Below are 15,402 nucleotides of genomic sequence, written 5' to 3' on the forward strand. Positions count from 1 at the left end.
ACCCATCGGCCCGCCCATCAGGCCAGGGCCGTCCTCTTCAGTGACAGTCCACCAATCTTGAGGAACGCATAGCACAGGTCACTCCTTTTCCATTGTACCAGTTGTAAGCAATATGTCCTACGGTGTGACGGGATGATCACGCTGACACAGATTCTTTTCACCACTGGCCATGTGAATACCTGTGGTGTTTGTTACATTGCATCAGATATTCTGAGCCCTATACGGACGGGATTAGTTTTACACAGAGAGGTGGGGTAAAGTCATTTTTACCAGAGCTTCTCTGTGATTTTAGTCCCGTCCGAATGTGCCATCTCAGTAATCACTCAGTAATAGTGGCTTTCCTGTAGCTCAAATAGTAGAGCATGGCTAGCAACGCTAAGGTCATGGGTTCGATTCCCAGGGAAAGCAAGAGCTGATAAAATGTAAAACTGTAACTTGAATGCAATGTAAGTCGCTTTGGATAAAAGCATCTGCTAAATGTAAATGTAATCATTACGGACGATGTCAGTAAAGATTACGGCGACTTTTACCTTCTGTAAAAAGGTCCAGAAGAATTACCTCAGGTAATACTAATCCCGTGCAAATAGACCAGCTGTAAATATGTACGTAAATATTCTGTAATTTCCTATTTAAAAGTAGTTTTCCGCGTTTTTTTCCACGCTTGAAGCAGCATTCAGTTGCGTTCTAGGCGGTGGGACAAGTCTGTGGCAAACCTCGAATGTTTTTAATGAAAACATATGACAATGCATACCATTCAGATCAAAAAGAAGGTCGAAAGCACTTAGATGCACAAAACTTCTGTTAGCTTTAGGTAAGTGCCTATTGCAAACAGAATCCAATCATAATTTAATAAATCGATCAACGTAAATAGAGTAAATAGAGTTACTCCTCCCACTTCTGGTAGTTTTACTGAGATTTCTTATCCCGTGCGAATTGGCCATTAATATTACAGACGTCCTGTGGTAAATTACCATTACTCCATCTACCCTTGTGAAACTAATCCAATCCGAATAGGGCTTTAAGAGACCTTATGCAGTAAATGGAGATGCTAAACTGCATTATATAGCCCTACATATCAGCCTATCAAAAGAAAACAAATAAACCATCTTCATAACAACACTTTGTAACCCCAGATTAGGAGGATTTCTGATTGATGGAAATTATGAGGTGTCAATTGTTTGTTTAAGGTTATCAAATTATGGATATAAAAGGTAAGGCAAATTTCCAAAGTGAAATCCAAAAGGCCTTCCCACAATGTCTACAAATTAAAACTAAACAAATCTAGCATCCTCAAACATCTATAATAACCCTGTTTTGCATTGACGCAGACATTGCTTTGGTGCCATCCTACTGTATGTAGGATAAAAGCAACTATGTGTGCATACATTTAATCTGGAGTCATATGGCTTGTTGTTGCACAGTACTAGTCAAATTACAGTAATTTAACAGAGATAATTCAAGCTTACAGACACATAATTAAGTGTTACTTAAAACCCCCGCAATAAATCCAATAATATCCCCATGCAACTTTGAAATCTGTTTTAAGCCATCCTCTGCTGCCACCAAGTGGTCAACAATAAAATAACAACATATAAGCAATAATACATTTATAAGATTACAGAATTTATTTAATAATTATAAATTGCAAATAAATTATTAATTATTATATTGTTTATAATAATATTATATTTCTTTAATAACACATACTATTCCAGTGGCATTCTTGGTAAAACAGCTGAAGTAGGGATAAAGGGATAGTGCACCTGACAATTCTGTCATCATTTACTCACCCTCATGTTATTCCTGCATGATTTTCTTCCTTCCATGTAACAAAAAAGAAGATATTTTGAAAAAAATGCTTAGAATATTTCCATACAGTGGAAGTCAATGATCACCAAAACAGTTTGGATACCATCATTTTTCAAAATATCCTGTTTTGTGTTCAGAATATCTTCTTTTGTGGTCATACAGGTTTGGAATGACATGAGGGTGAGTAAATCATGACAGAATTTTCATTTTTGAGCAAACTATTCCTTTAATGGTATTGAATGATGACATGAGGAGAAATATCAAACAGTGCTCTCCATGGCTATTACTGACACTTTATTACATCATAGTCTCCCAATTAGAGATAAGAGCAGAAAATGTGTCTGAGGTGCACTCACACAACACTGTGGCTGCGACGGGCAGCTGTCAGCTCTGGCACCACTGTTCAATTCCATGGTCCAACTCTGAGCCCCGGGCAGTGGTCTCTCCAGATGCTCCTCCTCTTCATCATCATCATCAATGTAAATCACTCCTCGCTCGAGACATCTTCGCTTGCTGCTCTGTGGAAAGAAAAAAAACTGAGTGTGATGACAAGACTCAACATGCCAATCAATAATGTCACAGGAATAGAAGCTATTTGCAGAGGTACCTTCTGCTCTGTGGTTGGTGTACGAATACGCTTCCTGTCAATCTTAAAATCATCATCTTGTTCTCCATTGGAGAGAGAGGCCTGAAGTTTCTCAGAGAGACGGGAAGACAAACTGGACTTCCTAGACTGGTCACTTTTGCCTGCTGAAACAAGAAAGCATACTCTATGAAAACAGACAACATTTAAGTAATTTATCATGGCGTTTCATGTTTTTTTTTTGGTCAAAAGGTTTCGGAAAATGCTTACCTTCTTTTGAGAGAGGGGTTGCAGCTTGAGCAGAAGTACCTTCACAAGGAAGATCAACCAGAGGTGGTTTAGATGCTATGCTGCTGGAAGTGGGGTGTGCATTTCGGTTATGGCACACACACTGACATGGAGTAGCAACTGCTGGTTTCTTACAGTCAGCTGAACTAGAGCCTGCATCCTGTTCTTTACCTTAATACATGACAAAATAGGCGCCATTATAATGCATTGTTTTATAGAGTGAAGAGAGTTTATCATCACAGAAGTCATAGACAGATTAGCTTGTCTCTGTGAAGCATGTAAGGGATAATCAACGGCTAGCTGTGCATTAAACGATTTGAATGCACGACGTGGAGGCGAAGAACCGCCCGACGCGCAGCGGAGTGCATTCAAATCATTTAATGCACAGCTAGCCGTTGATTATCCCGTTTATGCCATGGTCATTTACCAGCATTCACATATTAAAGATGTTAACAATATTTGTGCTGCAATATTTGACCGGAACGATAAAAATTATGGTTATTTTCGTCTGTATTACTGTAACAACTGTAACTATGTTACTATGGTTACCAATGTTTATAGGAAGCGCATTAATATAGAACGTGATTAAACTGACCTGGAACTACCTGTGCGGTTCAACGAATTTAATCAACACCTGCCAGCCAATCAGAATCGAGTATTCAGACAGACCATGGCATAAAACAGAATAGTTCATTTGGGGTCTTGGATATTTAACATGAAACGGAGGTTGTTATCAATTCGACACATGGAAATTGGGGTCAATTTTGCAAGAAATTAATACTTTTTTCAGCAAGGATGCATTAAATTAATTAAAAATGACAAGTTTTTGACACTGATACACAATGAATACAATATATTATGCTCTTTTGAACTTCCTTATCAAAAAATTGTAATACTGAAGACTGGAGTAAAGGCTGCTGAAAATTCAGCTTTGCCATCACAGGAATAATTTACATTTTAAAATATATTCAAATAGAAAACAGTAATTTTAAATTTCAAATTATTTTACAATGTCATTGTTTCTGCAGTATTTGTGATCAAATAAACACAGACTTGGTAAGCATAAAAAAAATTAAAAATCTTACTGACCCCAAAGTTTTGAACAGAAGTGCAAGTCTGGTTTTTATGCATTATTTATCATAAACAGAGCTAGTTTTGTCTGTGGCAAGTTTCCCAAAGACCTGAAGATCATCAAATAATAATTTGACAAACAATAAGATGCCATACAGCACCTTTGTCTCTTCTCTATACAGTGTAGATGCCAGAACTATAGACCTTTTTCACATTTCTGGGTTTCTCAGCAGTAGAAGTCATCATAGGTGGATAAACTTCTATAGCAGTGAATGGGAGACTACTACAAATATATTTTTTGCATTCCCATTTGCTCAAATAGCAAAAGAAAACTCCACGATAGTGACTTTCAAAAAATAAAAAATAAAAATAAATAGAGAAAGCCTGATAATGGCAGTCAGAAGAGAGAGCGATGTCAAATTTACCATCACTCCCATAGATGCTGTATTAGAAACACCCTCCCATTAGCGTTAACAATTTTTTTGTAATTTAATGCAAAGGTAATACAATACAAAGAATAGTGATATAAATGTGCATACATTTTTCTAAAAATGAAAACGGCCCATTGACAGAACAGATTTCTAGATTTCTAGACATACCAAATTGTGCTTGCTGCCATGCGAGGGCTGAACAAAGCAAAGCAAGACTCTTTCCACTGCCAGTAGGGCTCTCCAACAGACAGTGTTGCCCATTGTTGAGACCACGAATGATCTAAGAGAGATCAAAACATGAATGACAGCAATCAATCAAAACTAAAGAAGCTGTTTTAAAAGCTTTGTATGAAGATGTTAGGATCATACTAACGATAAAGGATTACAAATATGTTTACTGACAGTAAAACACAAGAACAACTCTGTCAGTACAACAGATCTTACTGAGTTCATCATGGCCAGCTGAGAGGGATAAGCTTTGCAGGGGAAGTTTATTTTCACCCCTCCTATGGTGTACTCCACTGGAGCCGCAGCCATTCTGTGTCCAATGGAGGATGTCACTGTCTGATGATACAATCAGTGGAGTTGCATAAGACTGGGAAACTGGCTTCATTTGACTGCTCTACTCCACCTAAGTGAATTGTGGGTAAACACTAAATTTACACCAAGTTTGGCTCACCATCTAAACTGACTGATTATTTCAGAATGTAGCAAAACAGGTTACAGAACTGTAAAATTAATTTTTACTAACGTTAATAAATTTTGGGGTATTTGAATCTGTTCTAAATTCATCTATCGATCTACATGGATAGTATTTAAACTAACACTTAACATGACGGTAAGAGGACTAACGTTAGTAAACATAATTCAACCGGCTACAGGGAAAATAAAGGAGTGTTTTAGCGTTATCATGAACATATACGACAAAACTGACTGCTTAGCAAGATGTTTTCTGCTATTATTGCATATAAACAACACCCGTAGATTACTTCATTTACCTCAGGTGTAATGTGATTAAGAGTAATATCAGATGGGTTACCTCACAAAGAAAGATGCATTTTGACGGTTAAAACAAGTAGCTGTGTAAACAAAATAAGGCACAAAATGAAACTCCCGCGCGCAGCAGCACCAGACAAGACGTCCGTACGTCAACGTGACGTCCGCAGACAAAATAAAAGACACTTTTACTTCACTTGATTTTTTTTCTTTCTCAGAAATATGAACATTATCACATTTTCCAGTGATTTTTCTCCCCTAAATGTTTGGAGTTTTGAATTGGTTATAAATTTAGAGAACAGTTATTATATATAAATTTTGTAGCAATAAATATAAATAAATAAAAGAATATAAAACAATCCAAGTAAGTTAGTGTCTGTCCTGTAAACATTCTGTGAGGATTTATGATACAAACGCATAAACATTTGTATCATTATTATTAATTTATCATTAATAAGCAAAGATGTTTGGATAAAGAACATTTCTTAAATGGTCAACTACGTTCAGTTTTGCAACTTCTTGGAAGTGACAAGATAGCATTATTATTAAAATATAAACATAAATAGAAGTCCCATATAAATAAAATAAAATAGTCTAGCGTCAACTTTTTTTATTTTTATTCTTTCAAAATAAAAGTAGCTCTTATAAATCCAATTATAAAGAAAACAACATTTACAAGTTACAAGTTTAGATCCGCGTGGTTATTATGAAATATTATGAATATATTATGTTATTATGAAGTTTGAGATATCACAAACATATCTCGTTCTTGTAAAAAAAAAAAAAGAAAGAAAAAAAAAATCTGAATTTGTTACGAATAAATAGCGTATTCTCCTCCATCCATTTTGTCACAATATTTGTGTTTCTCCTTGGGTCAGCATCGTCAGATCAATAAAAAAAAAAAAAAATTATGTGTGAATTTTAAATATTGACAGATGTAGCTTAATTTCAATAAAAGGACAAAAAAAAACATGATTTTCAGCACTACCTTTGGTCCAGCCATTTTTGTTTTTCTGGTGTTGCTTGCTGCTAATATTTATTATTTTAAAAAATAAAAATAATAAAAGCAAAGTGACCTAAAAGTGAAACAGAGCTGACATATGGTGGTGACAGAAAAAAAAGTAAGTACTATTACTTACTATTTCTAAATAAATAAACAAACAAATAACAAAAAATAACACTCATGGGCCATTGATAAACTCAGAGCAGGTGAAATATGGAAAGTGAACCTTCAGGATGAAGACCTGATTTGATTTCACCTGATTTATAAGATGTTTGACAGAGTTGATGCCATTTTCTGGAATTAGGAAAAACAAAGTCTTTTAAAACAGTGTTATTTAACAGGAGTCTGGATGGCACCAACTAGTTAATAAGGATGAAGCAGGATTATGCTGAAGCGTCATGCACAATCTGTGATTATGGTGATCCCAAGATGCTTGGTGATGTAATTGCACCTTGAAAATGTGCCCGTAATCCCAGGATTAGCATTATTAACATGATCAGAGTGCCGTAAACCTCATTTCCATATCACTCAGCATTTCAGATGTGATATTTCTGCAGGTTTGGTCTTCAGAAATGCTCAGAGAAGTGAGAGGTTTAATTCTCAAGTCTTATTTTGTGCATGTTTGATAGTATGCTGCTACATATGGTTTCAGTGCTCCAAATTAAGCCAAAACAGTAGCACATGTGGGGTGATGTTACATTGAAAAGCATCCCTGTGCAAATCCCAGCAGTTAAAACAATTAAATTTACATGTTGTGTCCAGTTCCCTGGACCTAAAGACATAGCACCTGCCATAACCCTCACTTTCGAGCTAGAGGTATAATAAGTTCCTACTCCAGATATAATACCATAATTGATACAACAAACATAACACTCAGAGTCATTTGTATATGCAGGTGTGTAACTGAGAGAAGAAGCTGATGGGAATCTAGTGATTTTATCTCCACCCCAGCTGGACCGATGGGACCTCATGACCTACATTCACGGCCAGCTGTCATGCCAACAACATCACCTACATCCTCTGCCAGTTCCCCAGCCAGCAGGTACATGACTAAAGGCTTCATCACCCAGTTTGGGTCTTAGAGTTGATGTTGTGGTATCACCTAAGATGCATATTAATTATGCAGATCATTTCCTTTATTTGTTAATATTCAGCCGAGGAGTGCAGTAGTACTGATGTCATTGTCAAAGGTAATCGTGTCTCAGTATTGCATTTGCAAGTGTGTGCGAGTGTTTGCTTACATTTGCTATGGCATTTTAATTTTTTTTTTACAGGTGATTTTGAAAAGATAACAGTAAAACAGAAAGAGCTGCTTCATTTATTCAGAGTTAGTCTACTGACAAAACCAGTAGAGCAGAAATAGATTACACATGACTTAATGTATCATTGCAATCTTTTAATAGTTTCTCAGATTCTCTCAAGCAAGTAACCGTCATCATCAAACGTCCAAGGACTAGATTTATGCACAGTTGTCTTGTTGCTTCTCTTCTATTTTTGTCAGATGTTGTGATTTTTAATTTATATTCAGATGGAACTTTGCATTAGTGTCCTGTGGAATAAATGATTGAATTAATAGTTGCAAGATGATCACAGTTGATTTGAAATTTTATTTGGATATAGAAGTTCAATGACCTTGGATATAGAAGTTCAAACCAATGACCTTGGCGTTGCTAATGTCATGCTCATGCTTTTTTTTTTATTATTTGTCTTTGAAACCATTTACTGATTACAGCTAAGTTGCAATCACAATTGTTCCCAGCAAGGTTCATAAAGCAGCTCATAAAAGTCATTTTTGATAAAAGCATCTGCTAAATGCATAAATGTAATAATTTAATTGCATTAGTAAAAACTGGCATGATAGATACATCATCTAGATCCTGATCAGAGACTAGAGTGATTTATTTTTTTTATGACTGATTCGATACAGGTTGTTTGTATGTGTCCGATATCAGATATTCAGAAATGATTTTTAATTGTTGTTTTGTTTCTGATACAATGATAACTAAATTAATAATAAGCATGAGTGGATGTTAAGTTAAATAATTTATGCAAACAACATGTTGAAATATTAAATTAATTGGATGTTGAACCGCTGTTTCCCGTTGAACACACAGTGGTGTAATGGTGTTGTTCAGTATCATTCTGTAGAAACCAGGCAAATGGTGCAGTTTATCGTTCGACTCAATTAAATAGAAATGTGAATATCAGTACAATATTGGTCAAACAGATTATTAGTCTATTGCTGCTTGGCTGCTATGTCAGTTTTTGGCTATACTTCTTGTCACCTTGGTTGAGCTCACAGCTCAGCACCTAGAGTGTACAGCAATGCTCAAGTATGAAGAAGTGTAGTGTATGGAGATGGATTATATGTTATTTTCATACATACAATTCACTGTTGTAGTAAAGCATTTTCTTTCATCCAGGTCCCTGGTTGAGTGTACATAATATTTTTCCCCAAGTGCAGTTTTTGTCCCACACCTTCTGAACTAACTGTGGTGCTTCTTATTGCACTAAGGAAAAAATACATACACTGAACAAAATTATAAACGCAACACTTTTGTTTTTGCCCCCATTTTTCATGAGTTGAACTCAAAGATCTAAGACTTTTTCTATGTACACAAAAGGCCTATTTCTCTCAAATGTTGTTCACAAATCTGTCTAAATCTGTGTTAGTGAGCACTTTTCCTTTGCCGAGATAATCCATCCACCTCACAGGTGTGCATACCTGTCAACATTTGGGTACCAAAATCCGGGAGACCTATATATATAAATAAATTTTTTTTTTAATTAAACAAACACTGCACAGCAGTTAAACACCGTGGAACAAATTACATTACATTACATTGTACATAACATTAACATTGTGTGTTTATAGTATGTGTTGCCCTTCTGAGCCTCGGCTGCACGAATGTGCCGCTGTGATTTAAGATTCTGAGATATGTCCTTTTTCCCACCGTGTCCGATATTAAAATTAGTGTGACACACTTTGCAAAAGGCGTGGGCGTTGTTTACATGGCTTCGAGACAAGAAATTAAATTCTTCCGTTCAGCTGTTGTTAAATTTACACAAATATTTTTTCTTCGCCGGAGCACCACCTGACTTTTCTCCTTCCATTTCTACCACTGATGGTAGATTCAACTTTCCGCATCTACTACTTGCGCAGAAATCTACAGCGCAACTGGGTTGTAGGTTGCCAGGTTGAGGTCACAAATGGTTTGAAATTTGTGTATTGTGTCGATTGTGTGAGGTGATGCGTCGGATGATGCGTTTCATACAAGATGTGCCAACTGTACAACCTTGGAAAAAATATTGATGTGATTATTCATATAACGAGATTTGGGCCATACAAATTACGGGAGTTTCCGGGGAGAAATAACAAAACGGGAGGGGGTCGGGAGATGGGTGTGAAATACGGCAGACTCCTGTGAAAAACGGGAGTGTTGACAGGTATGCAGGTGTGGCATATCAAGATGCTGATTAGACAGCATGATTATTGCACAGGTGTGCCTTAGGCTGGCCACAATAAAAGGCCACTCTAAATTGAGGGGTCCGAAAACCAGTCAGTGTCTGGTGTGACCACCATTTGCCTCACACAGTGCAACACATCTCCTTCGCATAGAGTTGATCAGGTTGTTGATTGTGGCCTGTGGGATGTTGGTCCACTCCTCTTCAATGGCTGTGCAAAGTTGCTGGATATTGGCAGGAACTGGAACACGCTGTCGTATACGCCGATCCAGAGCATCCCAAACATGCTCAATGGGTGACATGTCCGGTGAGTATGCTGGCCATGCAAGAACTGGGATGTTTTCAGTCTCCAGGAATTGTGTACAGATCCTTGCAACATGGGGCCGTGCATTATCATGCTGCAACATGAGGTGATGGTCGTGGATGAATGGCACAACAATGGGCCTCAGGATCTCGTCACAGTATCTCTGTGCATTCAAAATGCTATCAATAAAATGCACCTGTGTTCATTGTCCATAACATACGCCTGCCCATAACATAACCCCACCGCCACCATGGGCCACTCGATCCACAACATTGACATCAGCAAACCGCTCACCCACACGACGCCATACACGCTGTCTGCCATCTGCCCTGTACTGTGAAAACTGGGATTCATCCGTGAAGAGAACACCTCTCCAAAGTGCCAGACACCACCGAATGTGAGCATTTGCCCACTCAAGTCGGTTACGACGACGAACTGCAGTCAGGTCGAGACCCCGATGAGGACGACGAGCATGCAGATGAGCTTCCCTGAGACGGTTTCTGACAGTTTGTGCAGAAATTCTTTGGTTATGCAAACCGATTGTTGCAGCAGCTGTCCGGGTGGCTGGTCTCAGACGATCTTGGAGGTGAAGATGCTGGATGTGGAGGTCCTGGTCTGGTGTGGTTACGCGTGGTCTGCGGTTGTGAGGCCGGTTGGATGTACTGCCAAATTCTCTGAAACGCCTTTGGAGACGGCTTATGATAGAGAAATGAACATTCAATTCACGGGCAACAGCTCTGGTGGACATTCCTGCAGTCAGCATGCCAATTGCACACTCCCTCAAAACTTGCGACATCTGTGGCATTGTGCTGTGTGATAAAACTGCACATTTTAGAGTGGCCTTTTATTGTGGCCAGCTTAAGGCACACCTGTGCAATAATCATGCTGTCTAATCAGCATCTTGATATGCCACACCTGTGAGGTGGATGGAGTATCTCGGCAAAGGAGAAGTGCTCACTAACACAGATTTAGACAGATTTGTGAACAATATTTGAGAGAAATAGGCCTTTCGTGTACATAGAAACAGAAAAATAGTTCAGCTCATGAAAAATGGGGGCAAAAACAAAAGTGTTGCGTTTATAATTTTGTTCAGTGTAAATATAACAAAAATCAATCTCTCCTACTTACACTACCTGTCAAAAGTTTTTGAACAGAAAGATTTTTAATGTTTTTTAAAGAATTCTCTTCTGCTCACCAAGCCTGCATTTACAGTATTTGATCCAAAAATACAGCACAATCAGTAATATTGTGAAATATTTTTACTATTTAAAATAACTGTTTTCTATTTGTACATACTTTAAAATGTAATTTATTCCTGTGATCAAAGCTAAATGTTCAGCATCATTACTCCAGTCTTCAGTGTCACATGATACTTCAGAAATCATTCTAATTTGCTTTTAAAAATTTGTATTATTATCAATATTTAAAACAGTTTAGTAAAAATTTTTCAGGATTCTTTGATGAATAGAAAGATCCAACGATCAGCATTTATCTGAAATAAAAAGCTTTTGTAACATTACACACTATACCATTCAAAATCTATGGAGGGTTTTTTGGGGGATTATAGAAATTAATACTTTTATTTAGCAAGGATGCTTTAAATTGATCAAAAGTGATGATAAAGACATTTATGTTACAAAAGATTTCTATTTCAGATAAATGCTGTTCTTCTGAACTTTCTATTCATCAAAGAAACCTGAAAACATTCTACTCAGCTGTTTTCAACATAATAATAATACAGTGGAGGGAGTTTTGGCCAGAACACCGGGGTTACACCCCTACTCTTTACGATGAGTGTCATGGGATTTTTAATGACCACAGAGAGTCAGGACCTCGGTTTAACGTCTCATCCGAAAGACGGTGCTTTTTTACAGTATAATGTCCCCGTCACTATACTGGGGCGTTAGGACCCACACAGACTGCAGGGTGAGCACCCCCTGCTGGCCTCATTAACACCTCTTCCAACAGCAACCTAGTTTTCCCAGGAGGTCTCCCATCCAGGTACTCACCAGGCTCAGCCCTACTTAGCTTCCATTGGCAACCGGTCTTGGGCTGCAGGGTGATATGGCTGTGGAATATTTTAAAACTTTACTGTTTTTGCTGTACTATGGATAAAATAAATGCAGGCTTGGTGAGCAGAAGAGACTTCTTTAAAAACATTAAAAATCTTACTGTTCAAAAACCTTTGACTGGTAGTAGCCTATGCATATTCTCTTACATATTATCTTACACTCTTACATATTATGTACACTCCTGTTCAAAAGTTTGTGGTTGGTAAGATTTTGAAATGTTTTTGAAAGTCTTTTATGCTCACAGATGCAGCATTTTTTGATACATTACATAAGAAATACATTACATAAATAATAAAAACAATATTACTGTATAATTTCAAATACGTGTTTTCTATTTTTATATATTTTAAAATGTAATTTATTCCATGCATTTTACAGTAGTCATTATTCAATTGTTAAGTTCTTTCGGTCATTGCTTCACATGATCTTTCAGAAATCATTTTAATATGTTGATTTGGTGATCAATAAAAATGTATTATTTTTAGCAATGTCAAAAACAGTTGTACTGCTTAATGTATTTGTAGAAACTGATACTTTTTTTTTTTTTGATTAATAGAAAATTCAAAAGAACAGCATTTATTTGATCAATTTAATATGTACCCTTGCTGAATAAAAGTACTAATTTGTTTATGTTTTCATTATACCTGCAGATACTGGTATATGGTGCTGCAAAGGTGCCTGTCTTGTCCATTTCCTGCTAAGCAGAAACAGCTAAACTGCTCTCTGACCACAGGATGGCAGTATGATGCCAGGACTAGTCTTAGAGCTTCTTTCTTTGTTCTCTTGCCAACACATGTTGTGCTGTTTTTCTATAATTACTAAGAACAGAAAAAATGTATCCTCGGGTTAAAATAAATAGCCTTTCACAGTTAATTTAATTGACTTTTTGCACATAATCGAGGTAATTCTGCCTCTGCCTCCGTCACAAACAAGAATAACAGCGTTTGTGCGAATGGTTGCCAAGCAGACGTCTACACTGTCACTGAGTTTTCATACAAACTGCAGTTTTGTGGCCTAACTGTGGCACTTATTTTATCACAATGATATTGTTTTGCAAGTAAATGTATTTCTTAGAGAAATAGGAAGTAGGTTGTCGGCGATCATGCACACACATTTTCCTGTGACCCAGTCAGGCTGTTAAGAATGCCGTATTCGAGCCGTACAGCAAGACTTTCTCTGCTCGCTCGCTCTCTCTGAATATCCACATTGAGTGTCACTACAGTGGCATGGTGTAAATTGAGGTCACAGTCACGCTTTGTTTTGTATGCTGCTCAGACTAACTTCTTAATCATCTGCCCCCCTCTCACACACACATTCACATCCGTCTGGTGGCAGTGTGTGTTATCAGAAGCGCTGCTTTTGGTGACAGTGAGTGCTGTGTCCCTGCCGGCCCAGGGCAGGTACCCCATGCTGACGTGTTTAATTGTGTGCGTTCCCAGTCCGCTATGACAAGTACGCGTTCGCATTGTGCCAAGAGAACAAGGGCAGCCTTGCCAACACATGCCACTATGCTCTGTCATATGAGTAGGTGGTCAGAAAGAAGCGGCCACAACTGACTGTGTCCAAACCAAAGGAATGGTTTGAGTCATAGTGTTATTTGTGGAAAATGTCCAATTAAATAAGTCTCAGTTAGATACGTAATATCATATATCATTCATTCTTTTTCCAGTCCTGAGCCCCTGAGTGAGGACTTGGATGAGGATTTTGTTGGTTCTTCTTCTACTTCTTCCTCTGCTTGCAGCTCGTAGAACTACTTATAAGAAAGTTATGAAATTTGGCACATGGATAATAGAGGACTGCCTGAATTTTGACTACAGCATTTGGAAATTGGACTCTCTATCTCAAACCCTTTAGTGCCACCAACAGCCCAAAGTTAAACTCATGTTTATGCTAATAACTTTTGAATCATAAGGGCTAGAAACAAAATTCTGATGGCCATGAATCTCACCTCTTCCTATTCCATGGGTCATACAAAATACAATGTTATATGCAGAATTTATGTTATTATTATTTCAGCAGGTCATTTTAGTTTAGGTCAAAAACCTACTTATTCAATCTCGTCCTAGACTGTTTGTCCAATCATCACCAATTTTTACACAGACCACCATTATGATGGGGGGGGAAAAAAAGTTATTAAAGCTTTTTGATATCTCAAACCGTTTTTGTGTAACTCGTCCACAAATATGAAGCCAAAATGAATATGAGGCTGCATTTCTTTGGCATATTGATGCCAAACTTTGCGTGTTGTTGTCACCACACACTATGATCACACCACATAATTTAGGAACAGCGCATCCTATTGGTCAAATATACTAAGAAATCAAATCATATAACAATTGATGTTTTTTGCCTATTTTATTTAATTTTTTTTGCCATTTTGCCTAAAATCATGTACAAATGTCTACAGTTGCTCATTTTTGTAGTTTGACGTTCCCTGCCATGCTTACTTTGCTCCTCATTTTTTCTCTGTTCTGCTTGGCCCCTAAATTGCTGCTTGCAGCTATATTTTAATTTTAATTTCAGTATATAATGTATCATTTAAAATGAATTTGATTCATTTTAAACAAATATTAGCTATCTGCCTGCAACACCTGATTTGGGTATTGTTTTAGACTTATAATGACACCTAGTGGAGTGGATGCAGGAAAAAAAAAAAAAAAAGCAAATTTATATGAACAGTCTTCATCTTATTATTCTGTCATTTTAAATACATGTGTACTACTGTTCAGAGGTTTGAAGTTTCAGAGCACCATTTTGTGAGCACCAAATCAGCATATTAGAATGACTAGAGGAATGGCTTGAGTCATACTGTTATTTGTGGAAAATGTCCAATTAAATATGATTCAGCTCGATATGTAACATCATATATCTGTCGTTCTTTTTCCAGTCCCGAGCACCTGAGCCTCAGACTTGTTTGGATGAGGACTTCTGTAGATGAGAGAAAGTTGGGTTGTGTTTGGGTTCCTCTCCTCTCATCTGCTCTCCTCTCCTTCTGTCTGGGATGGTAAATAAGGTTGGGTGTGTGAGAATCTCATTACCAGGACACAAAGCGGCATTTCCTCTGAGGATTGAGTGAGGGAGTGAAGGAGGGAGGAAGGGAGGGGGAGAGCAGGGCGAACGGCCAGGCTCAATCACGACCACGCTGATGGGGAGGGAGAAGGAGGCAGCTGGGTTCCCGCTCAGGCCTTCAATTTCCTCCACAGTCCAGCCACTCAAGTGTGTAATTACTATGGGGTGTCATGAAGGTGCGATTCCTTCTCCTTGTAACACTCACCCCCTTCTTGCTTGCACCCCCCAACGGCTCTCAGCTCCCCACGTCCCCTGCACTCACCCCCTGTAAACACCCCCATCTCAATTCTGCCCCAGGTGAGGGCTCTAGA

The 15,402-nt window shown here is 37.8% G+C and overlaps 1 protein-coding gene and 1 long non-coding RNA gene across 10 annotated transcripts in view; one reads left to right on the forward strand and one right to left on the reverse strand.

Moving 5' to 3' along the window:
* brip1 (BRCA1 interacting helicase 1) overlaps window positions 1-5,360 on the reverse strand; it is a 70,923-nt gene extending 65,563 nt beyond the window's left edge. For 5 of the 9 annotated variants that reach the window (XR_009274343.1, XM_058799259.1, XM_058799261.1 and 2 more), the window contains exons 1-6: window positions 5,222-5,358; window positions 4,627-4,746; window positions 4,351-4,462; window positions 2,663-2,851; window positions 2,417-2,559; window positions 2,166-2,327 (exon numbers count right to left, since the gene is read on the reverse strand). Coding sequence is in view for 8 of the 9 variants with exons in the window: in XM_058799259.1 (XP_058655242.1) it covers window positions 2,166-2,327; window positions 2,417-2,559; window positions 2,663-2,851; window positions 4,351-4,462; window positions 4,627-4,719 (699 nt within the window). In the remaining variant the exon portion in view is untranslated. Of the gene's footprint in view, window positions 1-2,165; window positions 2,328-2,416; window positions 2,560-2,662; window positions 2,852-4,350; window positions 4,463-4,626; window positions 4,814-5,180 lie in introns of all 9 variants that reach the window. The other 4 variants (XM_058799260.1, XM_058799263.1, XM_058799255.1 and 1 more) reach the window with 3 other exon arrangements.
* On the forward strand, window positions 4,699-12,807 carry LOC131554133 (uncharacterized). The gene is made up of 3 exons (XR_009274344.1): window positions 4,699-4,824; window positions 7,077-7,223; window positions 12,673-12,807. It is a non-coding gene; the product is annotated as an uncharacterized LOC131554133 (long non-coding RNA).
* The last annotated feature ends 2,595 nt before the right edge of the window (window positions 12,808-15,402 follow it).

Source organism: Onychostoma macrolepis, chromosome 15, assembly GCF_012432095.1.
Source record: "Onychostoma macrolepis isolate SWU-2019 chromosome 15, ASM1243209v1, whole genome shotgun sequence".
Lineage (NCBI taxonomy): Eukaryota > Metazoa > Chordata > Actinopteri > Cypriniformes > Cyprinidae > Onychostoma > Onychostoma macrolepis.